This window comes from Python bivittatus, unplaced genomic scaffold (genome assembly GCF_059951505.1).
Source record: "Python bivittatus isolate LINGU-HERP-01145 unplaced genomic scaffold, Pbiv_v1 ctg000440_np1212, whole genome shotgun sequence".
Lineage (NCBI taxonomy): Eukaryota > Metazoa > Chordata > Lepidosauria > Squamata > Pythonidae > Python > Python bivittatus.
The window spans coordinates 5,501,269-5,519,214 of NW_028277063.1; the positions used below are offsets into that span (position 1 = coordinate 5,501,269).

Genomic DNA, 17,946 nt, shown 5'->3' on the forward strand with positions numbered 1-17,946 from the left:
GTCACTCTGTCTCATCCCTGGGAAGAAGAGGACAACAGCAAGCCACTTCCGAAATCTTGCCAAGAAAACTGTAGAGACTAGTCCAATCACCAGGAGTCAAGACTGACTCAAAGAAATGTCTGTCCCCTTATGATACTCTTGGGCAGAAATGTTTGGAGGGGCTGCATTGATGGATGTGCAGGGTTTCCAGTTATATTTCTCTCCTACGGAGGCTTGTTTCTTAATATTTGAACTCAGTGGGATAGATTTACTCTTGAATTTGTTACCCTGCACATCCCTTTACTTTCTTCTATTTAAGCACTTCTGGGAGAAAGCAGATTCCAGCACTGCTGTTTGAGGGCAAAATGTTTCCTTCATGTTCAACAAGAAGCAATCGATAGGAACATAAATGGGAACATAAATGGGTTGGATGTGGGGAGGGGGGAGAGGCTCTGTCCACTGTAGATCAAGCAGATTGATTGATCATCTGCTGGGAAGCAAGGAGAAGAAAGCAATTAGAGCCTTTGTTGGATCAATAGCAGGAGGCTTCAAACTACTCCCCCTGTCCCTGGGACCCCAGTGCAGCTGGGACACTGTTTTCTCATTTGTTATAGGAAAATTGTGACCTTGATTGAATACGTTTGGGACAGGAGAGGCGTTGGCCTATTAGTTGTATCTGGCTTATAGCCCCCTTCCAGTCTTAAAAAGGCCCTACATCTGTAACATACTTCCAGTTCAAAAAGGTGGTTGCTCTCCTGCAACCCCCAGATGCCCTCCCAAAATTGCTGCAGATGGGAAACATTCATGCGCCAGAAGTAAATTATTAGGTGGACAGAACAATGATATTAACTGAATTAAGTTAACTATAGCTGTCATCCTGACTATCTATCTATCTATCTATCTATCTATCTATCTATCTATCTATCTATCTAATAGCCATCAACTTAACTGGAGTAGTATCTATTGCTTTGTTTCTTCTAAAAAAAAAAAGGGCCAGGATTCTTTAAGCTGTTTTCCTATCCTTGGGAACAATGACAGGGTACACCTTGCCTCCAGAAAGTGTTGGTTTCATCCCCTGCCCCTTCCATAGCGTCACAAACGTTTATCTGTCCTCTGAAGGTGTGGACAACTCCTGCAGAGCAGGCAGAAGAGTGGGAAAAAAGCAACTTGCTGAGACTTTAGTTTTCATTCTTGCAAGGCAAGAATCCACTTGAGTTTCAAATTTGAGGGGACTTCTGCAAACATATGCTACTTTTATAAAGGTTAGGATGGGTGGAGAACAGCTCAGGTTTTCCAAGGAAAAACATCAAAATCTTGCCAGCAATAAGCTTGGCCTTTGACAGAACCTCAGCTTTAGCTGGCTGATTTTCCTTTTCAAGGCATCAAAGGTATTGACACAGCCTCTGACTGTCAATGAAAACATGTTGGGCTTAAGCCAAGATGAAATGTTAGATGTAGCTGCCTAAATGTGCATCTCCTTTTGTGCCATGTTTATGATCATTTGTCTATCAGCCATGACCAGATGAATCCCTTTTCTATGTATTTCTCTTATGCCAGTGATTTGCAGCTGTTGTTTCTAGGGACTAATCTTTCTCTATGTGTGTGTGTTTTTTTCTTCTTAGATGATATTTTCTGAAGGGTGAAATTCTCTAAAACTTCATTTTTCATGTCTTCATGCACAAACACATTATAGACACATGTATGTTTCGGAACTACCTTTTTTTTTTTAATGAAGATACTACCCAGACCTCAAGTTAACCTCTTATGTGATTTGGTTTATGCACTGGAATACAGCTTCCAATAACCCTGTGCCCTCAAAAGATTTCTTGTATCTCAGATTGCCCCCCCACCCATTTTTTCTTACTTGTAACTATTTCAGGGTTACTCCTTGTATGTTGTTGCTGGCTATTTTTCCTTTTTCCTCTCACTCTCTATTAAACTCAACAGGATAAAGTATATATTTCCAGTATTGTAGGATCATGGGATCTGATTCAGCAAAATAAGAGCTTCCAACAATAGATATGTAGATTCAATATGTCTGTGCAATTTGTATATTTTTAATTAAGGACAGAATACCTTGAAAAAAGTTGACAAAATTGCTTGAAAGACTTCCTTGCCTTTCTATAGAAAAAAAAGTCAGTTCAAACTTTGAAACACATTCTCAGAAATCCAGCTGTAGGCTTGTCCTTCCCATTTGCTTTACTGGTCTTAAGGACATGCCTAATTGTCTGTAATTGTTGTGTTGTATGACAAGCTGAAGTTCTGTGGAGGTAAAACACAAATAGACTTTTTTTATTCCAGACTGTTGGAAATTATAAAGCAAATAGATCCCTCAATACCCATTACACAAGTAGCCAACTCCATTTTCAGAGGTAACGTTTGTCACAGCATGACGTTCTGTGGAAAAACAGCAAGGGATGGCTGTAAAGGAGTTTAGAGGTGACCATAGGAGTAGGTCAGGAATGAACATCCCTTTAAGAGGAAACTTGAAGAAAAGATGACACAATCCTGGGAAAGAAGCATAAGAAAGAAACTCAAAATAGGGATGAGGGGGGGTTCCAGGAATGCTTCTTATTGTAGTAAAGTAGGATAACATGCCTTTATTTTGCTTAGTATAACATGGAACAGAGAGAAACTTGGACAAACTTTCAAAATTCTGTTATCCTACTTTACTACAATAAGAAGCATTCCTGGAACCCCCCTCATGCTTTTTCTTGATCTGCCTACCTTGAAGGACTGGCAGATGGCATACTTGAAAGCTTCATAGAAGCATTTCACTATCTACTGTTTCTTGAGAACGAGCTGGGTCCAGGTTTAATCGATTCTTCCTACGAGGAGTTAGTCAGAAGTCTGCTAACTTAAATCTTAAAATCCTGAACTGCCAGATTCTGTTGCTGAGTTGACAGTGGGGCGTCCAAGATTTATAGTTCTTGGGGCCTTCAGTCTGCCCCCAGTTGGGCTGATGTCTGGAACAACCCAGGAGTTATGCAACCATGGACCTTACCCAAGTCATTGAGAGCCCAGCACACAGCAGGAGTCACGCATTAGTCCTGGTTTTTGTCCTGCGACAGTTGTAATACAATTTAGGGGTGTTGCCACCAGTCTTTTCCCACAGTCAAGTCACTCTGATTGCTTTTCAGCGACATACAGGGAGCTAGAACCTATTAGATCTGTTTGCCCCAAGCAACTAATGGGCTTGGAAGAGTTCTGGGTGGGGGGGGATGGAGTTTTTCCTAAAGATCTGGTGGGGGTTCTGTTGAGGCCTTGGTGGCTGCCTGGAATAGTTATGTGATGAGGGCCTTGGATGAGGGTGCTCCCGTGAGGCCTCTAATGGTGCACCCCAATTAGATCCCAAGGCGTGCCTTAGTTCTCTGAGGAAATGTGGAAGACGAGATGCCAGAAGAGACACCTAGAGCATCATTGGAGGGAGACAAAGAGTGAATCTAACACAGCATGAGTAAGAGCCCATATTAAGGGATATATGATGGTGAAAAGGGGCATAGTTATTTTTCTACTCTTATCATGTCTGCAGATAGCTGCCCAGCAGCCCTCTTTAATAGTACATAAATATTGTACACTGTCCAGAGTTGTGATGCACTCAGGCAGCTTATAAAATCTAGTACATAAAATCTAATTAACGATTATGTTTGAACTGGAAAAAAATCTATGTGGTTGCTAACAGTCAACACCAACTTGATGGCCCAAAATCAAAAATATGGCTTCTAAGACCTTAAAAGAAAACTTACACAAGTGAACTTACACATAAGTAGTCTGTGCTGGTAAGAGAATTGTATTACTATATTTTTCCCCGTTGTGGTATTTGCAAACATACAATTTATCAATAAGACATTGCTGTTGTCAGGCTTTTCTTGATTAACAAGACAAAACACAGCAAAAAAGTATTTCCCAGGAAATGAGGACAGATATAAATAAATTTACTTACCAAAGCAACGGAATGATTTTCCAATTATTCTAGTGATTGCTATGTATTAAATGTGAATTCTGTTTATAATGATTAATGTCCAAATTCCTTGAACCTCTGTCTCCCACTCATTCTATGTAAAGGGCTAGAAGTTATTCTTTTTTGGACAGGAGATACAGTTTCCATCTGTTCCTCAATTTGGCGGTGACCTGACTCACTTTAATCATGTGAGAACTGATATACATTTGTCAATTTGCTAGCTTATGTTTGCCATAAGAAAAAAGAAATCCATGTTGGGACAACCTTTTGAATACTCCAGGATTTTCTCCAGTCTAGATTAGCCAGGGTTAAACTACAACTCCTATCGCATCTGGTAGGGAAGGGAAGATGTGATAGGAGTCATAGTCTAACCCTGGCTAATACTGAAACAAATAGAGTTTGCATTTAGAAAAGGTTTTATTTAATTCATGTGTCTCAAGAATGATTCCTAGAGAAACAAACTGGCCCAATTGATTGGTTGATTGAAGTTCCCTTGACTTTTTCTGCTATTTGGGGCATCCGGTTAGTTGGCACACTGGGCTAAATATCATTTTTCTTGATGCAGTAAAGTTGCTTATACATTCTCAAGAAGATAGATGAAGTTTTCTGGGTTATTCCATGAACAACGTTGCTAATTTTCTTGTCTAACTTTGGGTTGGTCTCATACCAGATGGGCAAAGCAAACAGCACACACTCGGGCACAGATCTTGTACTACCTGGCTGAGAATCTGGAACTCCGTCGAGCTGAGATTGCCTCACAGCTGGAATCATTAACGGGTACAGAAAAAGAGAAAGCTCTGCTGGAGGTGGATCTTAGTGTGCAGCGACTCTTTTATTGGGCAGCCTACTCTGACAAATATGGTGGAACTGTGCAGGTGAGAATAGGGCCTTGTCCTTGTATATGTGGTGCCACTTTGTACTCTATAATTGTTGATGGATGGAGGGTGGCTGAATGCCTGAAAGAGTTTGAGATGAGACCATGCTCAGTGCTCAAGGAGTAGCTTTACTTGCAGAAGGTTTTAGGTTCAATCCCTACTTCAAAGAGTGACAAAGATATATTTCTGCTCAAGACTCTAGAATAACGTTCTCCAACTTTTGTGCCCTTCAGACATGTGGAGTTCAATCCACAGAAGTCTGAGCAATGACTATGCTGGCGAAGGATTTCTGGGCCTCGGTCTATACAGCTAAAGAAAGACAAGATGAAGGCCGTTGTGGGAGTTAATGCCAATCAGAGTTGACCTGTAGATGGGCAAACGAGTCAATCTATGTGTACTGCTACCCAAGTTATGGTTTAGCCCTTCCAGAACAATTTTGGGAAATCTGATCAAAGTTGATAGGAAGTGTCATCTTTTATTTATATGACTCTATTCCCCTCTTTAGGTAGGTATTCTTAAAAATGCTCAGTACTGAAAAGTAGTGGTACCACACTGAGACACTCCTCTTGCAGCATCCCCTGTATTTGCGTGTGAACACTGAACATCGGAAAAAGAGGACACCTTGCTGGGTGTAACTGCAAATACAGAGGCCTTCCACAAGCTAAAATGCCCCAAAGGCAGCACTCAGGTCACATGGAGGCCTCCGTGCATGCCATTGCAAGGGCTAAGATTCCTCTCTACAGATATTGGCCTCGTATGTACCAGTGACTGAGAAGGATGTAATGGTATGTGAGAACGAGCTTGGGAGACAGAGGAAAAGCCTAGGCAACATTCAGACTAGGCAACAGTCAGATAAGAGGCAGCTGAGCCCACAGAAGGAATGGGGCCATGGCAAGAGACTCAGAAGGGACCCTCCCTTAGGTTCTTGGACTGTAAAAGTGAGGGGGGAGAGATATACTTTCAGCCCTGGCAAGATTCTGTTACTGTAACCTTACCATAAAGTTGGAGCTAGTACTTCTGGGTGTGCTTCTTATCTGGACTGCCTTGCAAGGCTGACATTGGGGCTGCATGGTGTCTGGCACCTCTCCTTTGGTTTAGGGAAACCCTTCTAAGAATGCTTGAAAAGGAAGGGGTGTATGAAACCAAAATCTTAGAACGTCAGCATTTCAGCAGATCGGTTTAGGACAGTGTTGTCCAAACTTGGCCACTTTAAGATGAGTGGACTTCAACTCCCAGAATTCCCCAGCCAGCCATGCTGGCTGGGGAATTCTGGGAGTTGAAGTCCACTCATCTTAAAGTGGCCAAGTTTGGACAACACTGGTTTAGGAAGAAAATGGAGGCCTGCAATAGGATGGTTTCAAGTGGGGGTATTGTTAATGGGAGAGTTTTTATCCTCTCTCACTCTTTACAAACCTTGGACTTCTGGTTGTGCCTTTTTCTGCTGCAGGAAACCACTCTGTACGGTGCCTCTGTTCTCTTTCGAGAACCTCTTGGTGTCGTGGGAATTGCCTGTCCAGACCAGCAGCCCCTCCTCAGTTTTGTCAGCTTGTTTGCTCCAGCAGTTACTCGTGGCAACTGTGTTGTGATCATTCCCAGCGAGCGATACCCTTTGCTTGCCTTGGACTTATATCAGGTACTTTTGCTGTTCCCTTCTGACCTATCTTGCAGAACATGGAAAAGGCACTTGTGAATGAATGCACACATGAAAGGCACCTGCCCCCATGGATAAACCTCGACCACTCCAAGGAGCATATTGTCCATTTCTCTTCCAGGCTATTTTTTCCCTAGAAGAATATTTATTTATTTATTTATTTACTTACTTACTTACTTACTTACTTACTTAGCAATAAATACATTTCTGCCTGCTTTGCAAGACTCTAAGAAGAGACCTCACATTAGCAGAACTTCATTTAAAAAATCATAACATTAAAGTCATAAAAATGTGATTAATCATAGAAGGAAGAGAGCAGTCCAGTTGGCTGAGTTTATAAATCAAATGGAAGTGTGTGTTGGGGGGGGGGCAGGATTAATCGATTGCTAATTAGGAGTTATTAACTGAGTACTGTAGAAGTTAGAGCACAAGAGTTTCTTCTAGTTCAACTGTATTTTTGTTCATTCCCCTCAGCTTGCACCTCTTTTACAGCCCATTAGAATTCATAATTTATTTCCATCATTCATTTTCTCCAAGGGGAATTAGAAGAGGGAAATGTCTATTTCTTTTGGAAGACAGTGTTGGAAGAAACCTTCTTGTTTTCTCTGAGCTGGGTGGGGGGGCTAAAAATTGGGCCAAAGGGGTTGCAGCTATTATCATTGTGGTGGTGGTTATTTTGATTTGCTTTAGGAATGCACATTTTTTCCTTTTGAGTCTGGAATGAACAGGCACAGTGTGGATTCTGTGGTACCCCAAGAATGCAAAATTTCTCACTTGGGAAGAGCCAAAGTTTGTCTTTAGCAAGTTGCATAACTGAAGACAATTGTACACATGCTCTTATTCTGCCATGGTATCAATGGATATATAGATATGACTGGTGTGGGTCTTCCGGGCTGTGTGGCCGTGTTCTGGAAGTTTTGTTTCCTAACGTTTCGCCAGCACCTGTGACCGGCATCTTCAGAGTGCAGGAGCACAGACAGGAGCAGATATATAGATATATTTGTAATTCATTTTACAATTAATAAAAGCAAGGACTTAAGGTGGTTTAATAATATGGAAGGAGTTAAGATGGTAGGGGTAGGGGGTCAGATACTGTAGCTATATGAGTCACACATGATTTGTTAACAACATATAGATTTCTCCTCCCTTCCTATAAGGCAGGGTTGTCAAACTATGGGTCGGTTTTCTGCCCTCTTGGCATATATTTTTTCAACATTTTCAACAACACACTGAGACCTAAATGTATCTACCCAAGAGTTCTTGAAGAACTCATGTAAAATTACTGACCTTCTAACTAAAATAGGAGGTGATTTGTCAAATCTGAGTCATTTGTCACTCAAATCAGGCTCAGTGCCAGAATTCCACAAAGGTAAATCCAGCCCCACTGAATTTTGGGAGATTTTGAGAGTATCAACAAGCATGTGAATGGAGGCAAGATGGTGTACGGGTAGTCCCTGGGTTAAGAACGACCAGTTAAGGATGACCCATAGTTAAGAACGGAGCCTGTTGTAGCAAAATTTGAGTTAAATACACAATGGTTCAAGTTAAATACACAATGGTTCAAGTTCATTACACAATACTACTTATACAATATTAAACAATAATACTGTTCTGGCTTACATACAAGTTCGACTTAAGGACAGACCTTGGGAATGGAACTCGTTCTTAAACTGGGGGCTACCTTACTTGGATTCTCAAAAAGCCTTTGACAGAGTTCTTCATCAGAGACTCTTGAGTAAACGTAGTGCCTGTGGGATGAGACAACGTGTTCCTTTATGGCTTGCTAACTGCTTAAAGAACAGAAAGCAAAGAGTAGGAATAAATAGACAATTTTCTCAGGGGACGAAAGAAGTGGAGGCCCTCAAGGATCTGTGCTGGGGACCATGGCTTTTTAAATTCTTGATAAAGGATCTTGATTTAGGATTAAGCAGTGAGCTGGCTAAGTTTCTGGATGATTCTAAACTGTGCAGAGTGGTAAAAAAACAAAAGTAACTGTGAAAAGTTCCGGGAGGATTTTTAAAAATTTGGTGAATGGTTAACCAAATACCAAATGCTATTCAACTGAAGCAGGTGTAAAGTGATGCACATTAGGGCAAAAATATGTTAACTTTATATACACATTGATGAAATCTTACTTGTCTATAACTAAATAAGAAAAAGATATTGAGGTCATAGTGGATAGCACAACGAAGATGTCCATTCAATGTTCAGCAGCTGTGAAAATGGTCAGCTCTCTCCTAGAAATCATTAGAAAAGGAACTGAAAATAAATTTCAGTAAATGCCCTAATGCAAATTTGTGGTATATCTGCAGTTCTGGTCTCCTTACTTGAAAAAAAGATAAAGCTGAAAAAGTGGAGAAGAGAGCAACCAAAATACTTGAACATCTTCCCTACAAAAAAAGGCTAGACTGTTTGGAACTTTTGCTTGGATAAAAGGCAATTGAGGGAGGACATGAGTGAGGTGTAAAATCATGCATGGAGGGAGTGAACAGAGTGTAGTTTTGCTCCCTCTCCCTTTCTGAACACAGTAGGATTAGAGGTCATCCATTGAAGTTGATTGAAAGGAGATTTAAAACCAACAAAAAGAAGCACTTATTCACACAACACATAACTAACCTGCAAAGTTCATTTCCGTAAGACAATGGTGATGGCCACTAACTTGGATAGCTTTCAAAAGAGATTGGGCAAATTCATGGAGGACAAGCCTGTCAAGGGCTGTTGGTCTGGAATATTCAGTGTGACCTCTGGTTTGAGTGTAGCATACCTCCCAATCCCAGTTTCAGTGAGAGAGTGGTCCTTTCATATGTTTTAGATTGCAGTTCCTTGTCATTAGTCATGCTGGTTAGGAATGATGAGAGCTGCAGTCCCGTCAGAAGATGATACTTGGTTCTTCATTGGGAAGTATTCATTGAAGAACAGGATTCATGCTAGAAACAGAATAAATGGTTCGATTGTTTCACTGCATCAAAATTAGATGGATATTTTTTGAGTGAAACACGCTCTTTCTTATAGTTCTCACAGTTCATATTGTCTGTTTGCTTAAAACCAACCGCTTCCCATGAAATCTCAAAGAGGGTTCCAGTCGAATGTAAAAACAATAATAAAGCAACAATAAATTAAAACAATTAATATAAAACATGTACATTAAAATAGAAAGGAAGAAGAAGAAAATTTTAAAAGTCTGTCTCTACTATTCACACAGGGAAGGCCTGGGTGAAATTATAGTCTTCAATAGGGATATAAATTATGTAAATCCATAAAATCATCATGCCTCTGCTTCCATTTTTCCTAGATTTTGGATATGGTATGTTAGATACCAACCATCATCAGAAAAGACAAATATGCATTGTGTGTGTGTCTGTGTGTGTCTGTATGTGTGAGACCTACTTTAGGATCCTAGAAGACGTCTTCTCTGATTCATTTTATTTTGCTGGACAAAGTAACAAGCAGATTGCTCTTGGCTGACTTCGGATATGTATTTCCCAAAATTGGTCTTCTCTAGAATTGCAAAATAGGGTTTGGAGCCAAGGAGTTTCAGAACTCTTGACCTAGTTCTTCTTAGACTATGTGACTTGTCGAAAGATTGTGAGAGAGATATTCTGTGCAACTGGATAGTTCTAGGAGCCTCTGGGAATGGATGCACTGAAAGAGAAGGAATGGAATCCTAAACCAAGGGGTTCCTATATGCTTTTCATGCCGTGTCCCAGGCAGAGATAGAGTTATAGCGTGGCATATCTGGAGGACACCAGCTGAGGGATTACATGGACAGGAAATCTCCCTAACAGTGGGCTTGATATTTTTTGCATCTGTAAGTCCAGTTGTTTGCTTTCTGGGATCTGTATTCAAACTTCTTCTAACATTCAAGTGGATCTTTTTAAACATGGGAGTCATAACCAGAATTGTGTCTTTCATGATTTACTTCCCCATCTCATGATGTGATATCTTCTTGAAGTTTGAAGGACTTGGCACATCTTTTCATTTCACAGAGTTCATCATAGATTGTATAGCTTTCTGGCTTATAACGGGGTGAGAAAAATATTAAGGGTTCCAAACTCCAGATAGTAAGTTTGAACTCCTAGGAATGGCAGGATGTGCTACATTTACTGGGATAATGTATGGTCTAAAGATGGGACAGAAAAAGTAGGCAATAAAGAACACAACATTACTTTGTTGTTCAGTCGTTAAGTCGTGTCCGATTCTTCGTGACCCCATGAACCATATTGCGCCAGGCCTTCCTGTCCTTCACTGCCTCCCTGAGTTTGCTCAGTTTCATGCTCAACATTACTTTACAAGCCCTTATTGCCAATCCAAAATTAGCAAAGCTGTAGGATTGCTTTGTGCCGTTTTGTATTCTACTAAGCGGAATCACCTTCTGTTGTCAGAACACCATTGATGGAAAAATACTGATGGGATTAGATCAGTGTTTCTCAATCTTGGCCGCTTTAAGATGTGTGCTGGCTAGGGAATTCTGGGAGTTGAAGTCCACATGTCTTAAAGTTATCAAGGTTGAGAAACACTGCATTAAATTCTCTCTCTGTGTGATCGAAAATGGAGTGGTTCAAATAAGAGAATAGGAGAAGTGACCCTTTGGGACTAAATCGTTTAATACTTATAACAGGAATCATCCTGTCCCCCCATCCCAACCTGCTCAAACTTTCAACAGCTAGGAATGAGTAATCTCATTGCTAGATTTTATATGAGAACATTTAAATTTTGTTCTTGATTGTCAAAATCTTACAAAATCTTTGCTATTTAAGGAGGGGGGGAAGAGTTGCAAGTGCAGTTTTTATGGGCAATGAAGAGATTGACACCAACCATTTCCACGTGCAAATCTCTGCCTTTTAAGAAGGCTTAAAATATCACCCATTAGATTGCAGTCTGATATATGGTTATCTGAGAATAAGCTGCTTTGAATAAAATATGTCTGACATCTGAGAAAACAAGGATCAGATTGCAATATTGATTCTCATGGCTTAAACCAAGGATGGACAGCTGTCAGGACTGCAGAATCTACTTTTCCTTTTGCTTAAGGACCCGCCAACTTGAACCAAATCCAAAATTCTGGCTCGAGAAGGCCAGAATTTATTAAAATTGAACTACAGATTCATTAGGCCTATTGGACTTTCATAAGGCACTAAAGACCTGGTTCTGTACCCGGGCCTGGGCTCCGAGAGTGTGAAAGGACCTGATTGTATTAGCACTGTTGACTGAGTTGTTTTTCTTGGCTGCTATGTATTTTAAAATGTATCTTTATGATGTAATTGTTTTTATTTCTATTTGATATTGTTCACCGGTCAGAATTACTTGTTGAGATAAGTGGCTTTGCAAATTGATTAAATAAATAAATTTCAGAGATCAGCAACAGAATTTGTGACCATTACCAGAACCAAACTCACTAGTACTTTACACAGTGAATCCACTTCTGGTTTTCTCCAAAGGGTTGTTTTTCTAACAGTGTAAAGTGATGAGGTGGGAGGAATTGTCTTCTCATGTTTAATCTTTGTTAGATCATTGGAAGCCCAAAGCCCTCTACTGTATCACAAATCATCCAGACATTTATGACAGCATTGGAGTGTTCTTCTGACAACTCCTAACTTGAATAAAGTTGGCAAGAGATGTCGATTTCTAACGGAAGACGTCTTAGTTTAACTAAGCTGAGATTCCTTTTAGATGAATGGATTGAACAATAATGCACTGCAACTGGATTTTCTATAGCATGGGGCAGGTTTCTCCAGCTTGATATCCTGCAGATATATTAAGACCGTATGGTGGCTAGGAATTCTGAGATCAAGGTACCAAAGGCGTCTTGGAAAGTCCAAGCTGGGGCAGGCTGGTATAGAGAATCATAACTTTGTACATTTGAAAGTCAACAGTGCAGTTCAGTCTACTTAATGTGAACCAAACTGAGTTTAACACAACTTAATCCAAATAACCAGGCATTGGGGTTTAGCCTCAGGCTGCATTCCTGGATCCACGTTACACAGGAACACACTGTATAATTCTTAGCTGGTGACAAAGAACAGTGAAGAGGGATGGCCAACCTCTTTCCAATCCAAGCTGTATGTGAGAATAGTAAAGGATACCACGAGAGGGAAACATCTGAATGTCATCTGTGCACACCCCATTTGAATTGCATGGAGTCGTTTTCTAGAGTGAATTTTCCAGACAAAATCAAGCAGTCAGGAAACCCAGATGCACTGGCTGAAGTGCATCTGGGCTTTATGCATGCTGGACCATTTCAGACATTGTGGGTACCTTGCCAGCGTAATCTATCCTACATAGCAGCCTTCTTACTGTCAGGGCCCCGAACAAAAAGACAGCCAGCCATGCTGGTTTTGGAGTGACCTTTCCTAGAAACCTGATGACTTTGATAGAGATGTGTTGATGGAAAGAAATAAACACTGTTTTTGTGTACTTGTTTATTTTTATTTATATTTCTGCATATACTTACAAATAATTTGGGGAGAATCAGTAAGGAAGAGCCAACATGTGATAAGCACATCTGACAGCTTTGGCTTAAATGAGCCGAGCCATCTTTTCCCCATGCCTCTTCCATTTATAAAAGAAAGTAGGAAACAAGTAAGTGCTTTCATATGGACATGAGTCACATGGCACTAAAAATGGTAGATGTGGGCTCACTTTAGTTTCAGCCTAGAAATCTCAGATGGTTGTCAATGTGGCATCAGAGTTATCATTATGTTTCAATTTTATTTTTTTATTTTTTTGCACTAAAGGTTCTGTAGCAGCTTTTTTCTTCAATAGCATAAAACAAGCACAACAAGAACCATCTCTAAGGCAGGAATGCTACACGTTCAAAGATGGGTGTTATCCTGCATGGAGAGCATGTTGGCTTATATTTTTTTCCCTATCCAATTGAATGAGACTGCATCTTGGTTTAGTTGGTTAGCAGCATCCACTTCCCCATATTTTCTGTGTTGTTAACAGGTGTTGGACACCTCTGATGTTCCTGCTGGAGTGGTGAACATCATCTCTGGAAGCCGAGATCATTTGAGTCGATGTTTAGCCGAGCACCAAGACATCCAAGCCCTGTGGTACTTCGGCTCTAAAGAGGTGAGCGTTCCTTGCAGGCTGTGGGAGATGGTGGGAACTAAGTGGGGGAGTCAGGGGGTTCAGAAAGGCAGCCCAGCCCAGAGGTGGGGACGTGGGAAGGAAATGTTTCAGAGAGATCCTGCCTTGAATGGGTTACTGTAAGTCTGCCTGAGAACTTAGCTTTATGGTTTTCAAGGTTATGATTTACCCTTACATGACAGATGCCTTTCTGAAATCCATTTCTTGAGTTTGAGTTTGGGATTGACACCTCACAGACTTCTATAGGGGCACAAACCCTATTTGAAACTTTTATGAAAAATGCCCAAGCCCATTATGTTTTCTTAGGTCAGTGTTTCTCAACCTTGGCAACTTTAAGATGTGTGGACTTCAACTCCCAGGATTCCCCAGCCAGCATGGCTGGCTGGGGAATCCTGGGAGTTGAAGTCCACACATCTTAAAGTTGCCAAGGTTGAGAAACACTGTCCTAGGTTGTTGTTGTTATTAGAAAATCTTAACTTTATAAACACTCTATTGCTGCCATGGCTGCTCCTTTCTTAAACACTTCTTTCTCAGCCTTACTGTTTTTCTTTGGAGAGGAAAGTTAAAGGCTGGAACTGCTTTCTGACGGAATAATCAGCATAACGAGAAGCACTTTCTACCTCCAAAACATGGCCTATGGAGCAGGAAGAGATGGTTTCTCCCTCTCTTAAAGCTGTAATATTGCGGTTCCCCATCTGTCAGTGCCTTACAGTTCTAGATACCTCAATGTTTGTATTTTGTTCTGAGAAAACTCTGAAGATTACTGTGGATTCCTTCCAGAGAAATCAGTAACAACAAGCAAATAACATCAAAGGCAACCTGGTCTACCTGTCTAAACAGGTCCTGGGCTCCAGGAAAACCCACCATTGCACTGTGCCCTGTCCACCTTTAAATGTTTCTGAGCTCAATTTATTGAACAAGCCAAAGTCCGTCTTGCCAACAAGCAAAGTAAGCATGGTTTGTTCAACCAATTACTAGTTTATTTTCCCTCCGTTTCTTTTACCAGTTCTCAGGTGGTCTCCCAAATATACTAGACGCGTTAATAGGTGTTTTACATGGTATTTTTTCCCCACACATTGGTCAATTTTGCCTGTGTGCTGTGGACTTTTTTGCACATGAGCATTTTTGAGGTTTGCCTCTGTTTGTAGGTGGTGTGGGTATGCTTCAGAGTTTGAAGCGTGTATTTTTTTTTTTCTGCTTTTGCAGGGGTTATTGTGGGATATGTCTGTCGTTTATGTTTTGCTTTTGTGGGTGTATATTTTGGCAGCGTCGTGGGGATCGTTGTTGGGTTTTGTGGGGGACAGTTGCGGAATGTCAGGCAGGCCCTGTGTGTCCTTTTTAGAATGTCACTAATTCCCCATGGGTAAGTTGAGTTTTTGTGGGGACATGTATGTGGTTTGGCATTTGCAGACCAGAACTTTACCTCTGCCTTGCACTCAGGAAGGCGATGGACATGGCAAAAAGATATTTAGGGATTCAGACAAAGAGCAAGAAAGGACAGACTAAGGAGTGATGCCTTTTTAAAGCTATTTTTGCTTTGTTCAATAAGAGACTTGCATAGAGATGATAGCAAACCAGGAATAACCCAACATTCTAGGCTTAGACAGAATGGCAAGCATAATTTATAAACAGCTTCAAGTTTAAGTTCCTTGCCAGAATTAAGCCATGGTTTAATGTCTTGAATTAATTAAAATCTTCGGTAATGCTGCTTCTTGGGCCCTATGAGAAATATAAGGGGCAGTCCAACCCAAGAATGTATTTTGACAAGGTCCCCCTTAAACCTGGAAGCGGCCAAAATACTGTTCTGTCCTTGTGTTAGACAATCACAGAAGAGAACTGGGGGTTCCAAAGCCACAGTTTTCAGTGCTGTAGGTCAGGTCTTGTATTTTAAAATGGAGTCTGTTTTAAATTGCTAGCAATCTTTTCCTCTTCCTTTACGAAGTGTTTTGGAACATTATACATTTACTTAGCAGGAACCACTATAGCCAATCCTTTCCTGGACAATCAACAGTAGAAAAACAAGATTGCATTCATGTTAGATGACCTACCGTGGAAAAGGTTGCATCCCATCTATGATATTGACTCACACTAGCTGAGTGTTTGAGGATGTATTCTAAATTCATAGAGTAAGGTCTGTCAAGAAATGTAAAAAGAGTGTCTGATGTGAGTCAAATCCTCTGCATCAGGTAAGACCTTCCAGGGAAGAGGCATAAACACTCCAGAACAAAGAGGCTGAAGAGGAGAAAATCTCCTCTAAAGATGCAAAGGTTTTGAGAGTCTCAGCCCTAAATCAGTATGGCACTATTCACTTTATCGCTTTATTGTTGTATTCATCTAGGTAGTGTTAATGTCCGAACCAACTTCAACAGATGTTATGTTTTGTTTGGTCTTTTGCTGTGGTGTTCCAGTTTGGACTGAGATCTTTTTGTAGCCCATCTTTCCATCTTGTAGGAGGTCCTCCAAGTGGGCTTGTCTAATTGTAGGGCCACCACCGTGTCACTTTTTGTGTCCATCTGTTGTCAGGGAAACATACAGTGGCATCATGATGATGATGATGATGATGATGACGACGATGATTCTCCTCACAAACAGGGTTCTGCGCTTGTGGAATGGGCTTCTGCTGGGAACCTGAAGAGGACGTGGGTGAATTATGGAGCAGAGAGACGTGGTTGGAGTGACCCGCAAGAGGGGGCAGGAGAAGAATTTCTCTACCAGGCCACCCAGTGTAAAAGTGTCTGGATGCCCATGGGTGACATATTTGCCAACTGAGCTTCTGGAAGGCAATCAGAAGGCAAATATGGGCAAATCAGGTAAAAAACCCTGTAGCTGATAATAAAAGAGCATTTGGCCATTTTTTAAAAACTGGTATAAAGCTGTTTTCTCATTTATAGAATGGAGTTGGGATGGTGATTCTTTCTGTCCATCACGGGTGCTTTCCCTTGGCTAATTCACAAAGCTCCATTCCTCTCGGGACAACACCGTCTCCCTCCCATGTGTTCCCACCCGCCCCCAGGGGATGAAACGGGAAGCAGCAACTGTTAGGCGGTACGGCCCATGTTCAATTCTTTTGAAAGGGGGAGGACCACCCTGGGTAGGATGCTGTAGGAGAAGAGCCACGTCATCCAAAAATCACAAGGAGTCTGATAGCACTTTTTCAGACTAACAAATTTAATTAAAAAGCCTCAGCTGCTGTGAGCTGCAGATCACCATCAGAGGTATGGAGTGGCTGAACTGATAGAGGATTTCTATCAGGATGAGGCAGAGGGAGGGAGGGGAAGATGGGGGGTTACGCAGGTAATGCTGATGGAGAGTGGCTGAGTTGGATTTTCAGGGAGGGGGGGGGGTCCTCTTGGATTTATTAGGTAATTTTGCAGGTTTTTAAAAATTTACAGTGATCTCATTTTATGGCTTCAGTTCAGTTTTCACATGTTTCTCGCCGGGCACCAACCATTGGCAGCTATGCTCAGAGGAGACTGTAAGGTCTATGAAAAAGGCTAATGGGCCAGAAGCTCTGATGGCGTCTTGGATTGTTTAGTCCAGGAATAGACCTGACTTATCCAGTGAAAAGGAGGTCAGATTTAGGATTACCAGATGAGATATTTCAGGAGTGGGATTAATTTGTCAATTGTGTACAGTATCTCTTATCCAAGCATATGCTAGTTGCGACTGAACTAGTTCTATCTTAAGAGAGCCAAGCTGGAGAAGTCTGATGAGTTTTCCTTGTAGGAGAGATTGCCACTTCCTTGTCAAATCAATGCAAATGTCCTTTTTCCTCTCTCAGCTTAGGGAAGGGAGACATATAGTTCAATGGCAACAAGATATATTGTGTGCAGAAAGCTCAAGAGTGTCACCTCTGAAATCTCTGTTTACTTGTTCATCAAATATCAAGGTCACTGAACTCCAGAACAACTCTGGACCACTTCACAATTAAAATAAGATAGAAAGCAATATCAGATAAGAACTTTGAATTTGCTCCTGACTAGGACTAAAATTGGGACTAGATGTCTTTGAAATTCTTCCTAAAATTTATCCACTACCGCCATTAGCTTTTTATCTTCCAGAGCCACAGAAAAGTCATTTTAACTGAATGGTAAAATATATTCTTAGTCTCAGTTTCTGATATTGCAGGACGGGAGAATTCCCACTAAAATGTGAGGATCTGTTTTCATACTGGCTGGGGAATTCTGGGAGTTGAAGTCCACACATCCTAAAGTTGAGAAACACTGGACTAGACAGACCAGTGGCCTACCTTAGCATAATGCCATTTTCATATTGCAGGTTTTAGTTTTAATTTTTTCAGTTTTAGTTTTAATATTTTTTTCATTTTTTCCATATTTCTAGTACTTCACATCACAGAGGCCCTGATATTTCGGACTATAGATGGAAAGCCC

The 17,946-nt window shown here is 41.0% G+C and overlaps 1 protein-coding gene across 5 annotated transcripts in view; it reads left to right on the top strand.

Annotated features, from left to right (window-relative positions):
- The window catches only part of ALDH16A1 (aldehyde dehydrogenase 16 family member A1), a 43,380-nt gene extending 26,939 nt beyond the window's left edge, over positions 1 to 16,441 (top strand). For 2 of the 5 annotated variants that reach the window (XM_025168853.2, XM_025168852.2), the window contains exons 15-18: positions 4,611 to 4,815; positions 6,263 to 6,448; positions 13,412 to 13,537; positions 16,079 to 16,441. In XM_025168853.2, the coding sequence (XP_025024621.2) occupies positions 4,611 to 4,815; positions 6,263 to 6,448; positions 13,412 to 13,537; positions 16,079 to 16,324 (763 nt within the window). In that variant the 3' untranslated portion in view covers positions 16,325 to 16,441. The remainder of the gene's footprint in view (positions 1 to 4,610; positions 4,816 to 6,262; positions 6,449 to 13,411; positions 13,538 to 16,078) is intronic. The other 3 variants (XM_088142739.1, XM_088142740.1, XM_088142741.1) reach the window with 2 other exon arrangements.
- Positions 16,442 to 17,946: the final 1,505 nt, after the last annotated feature.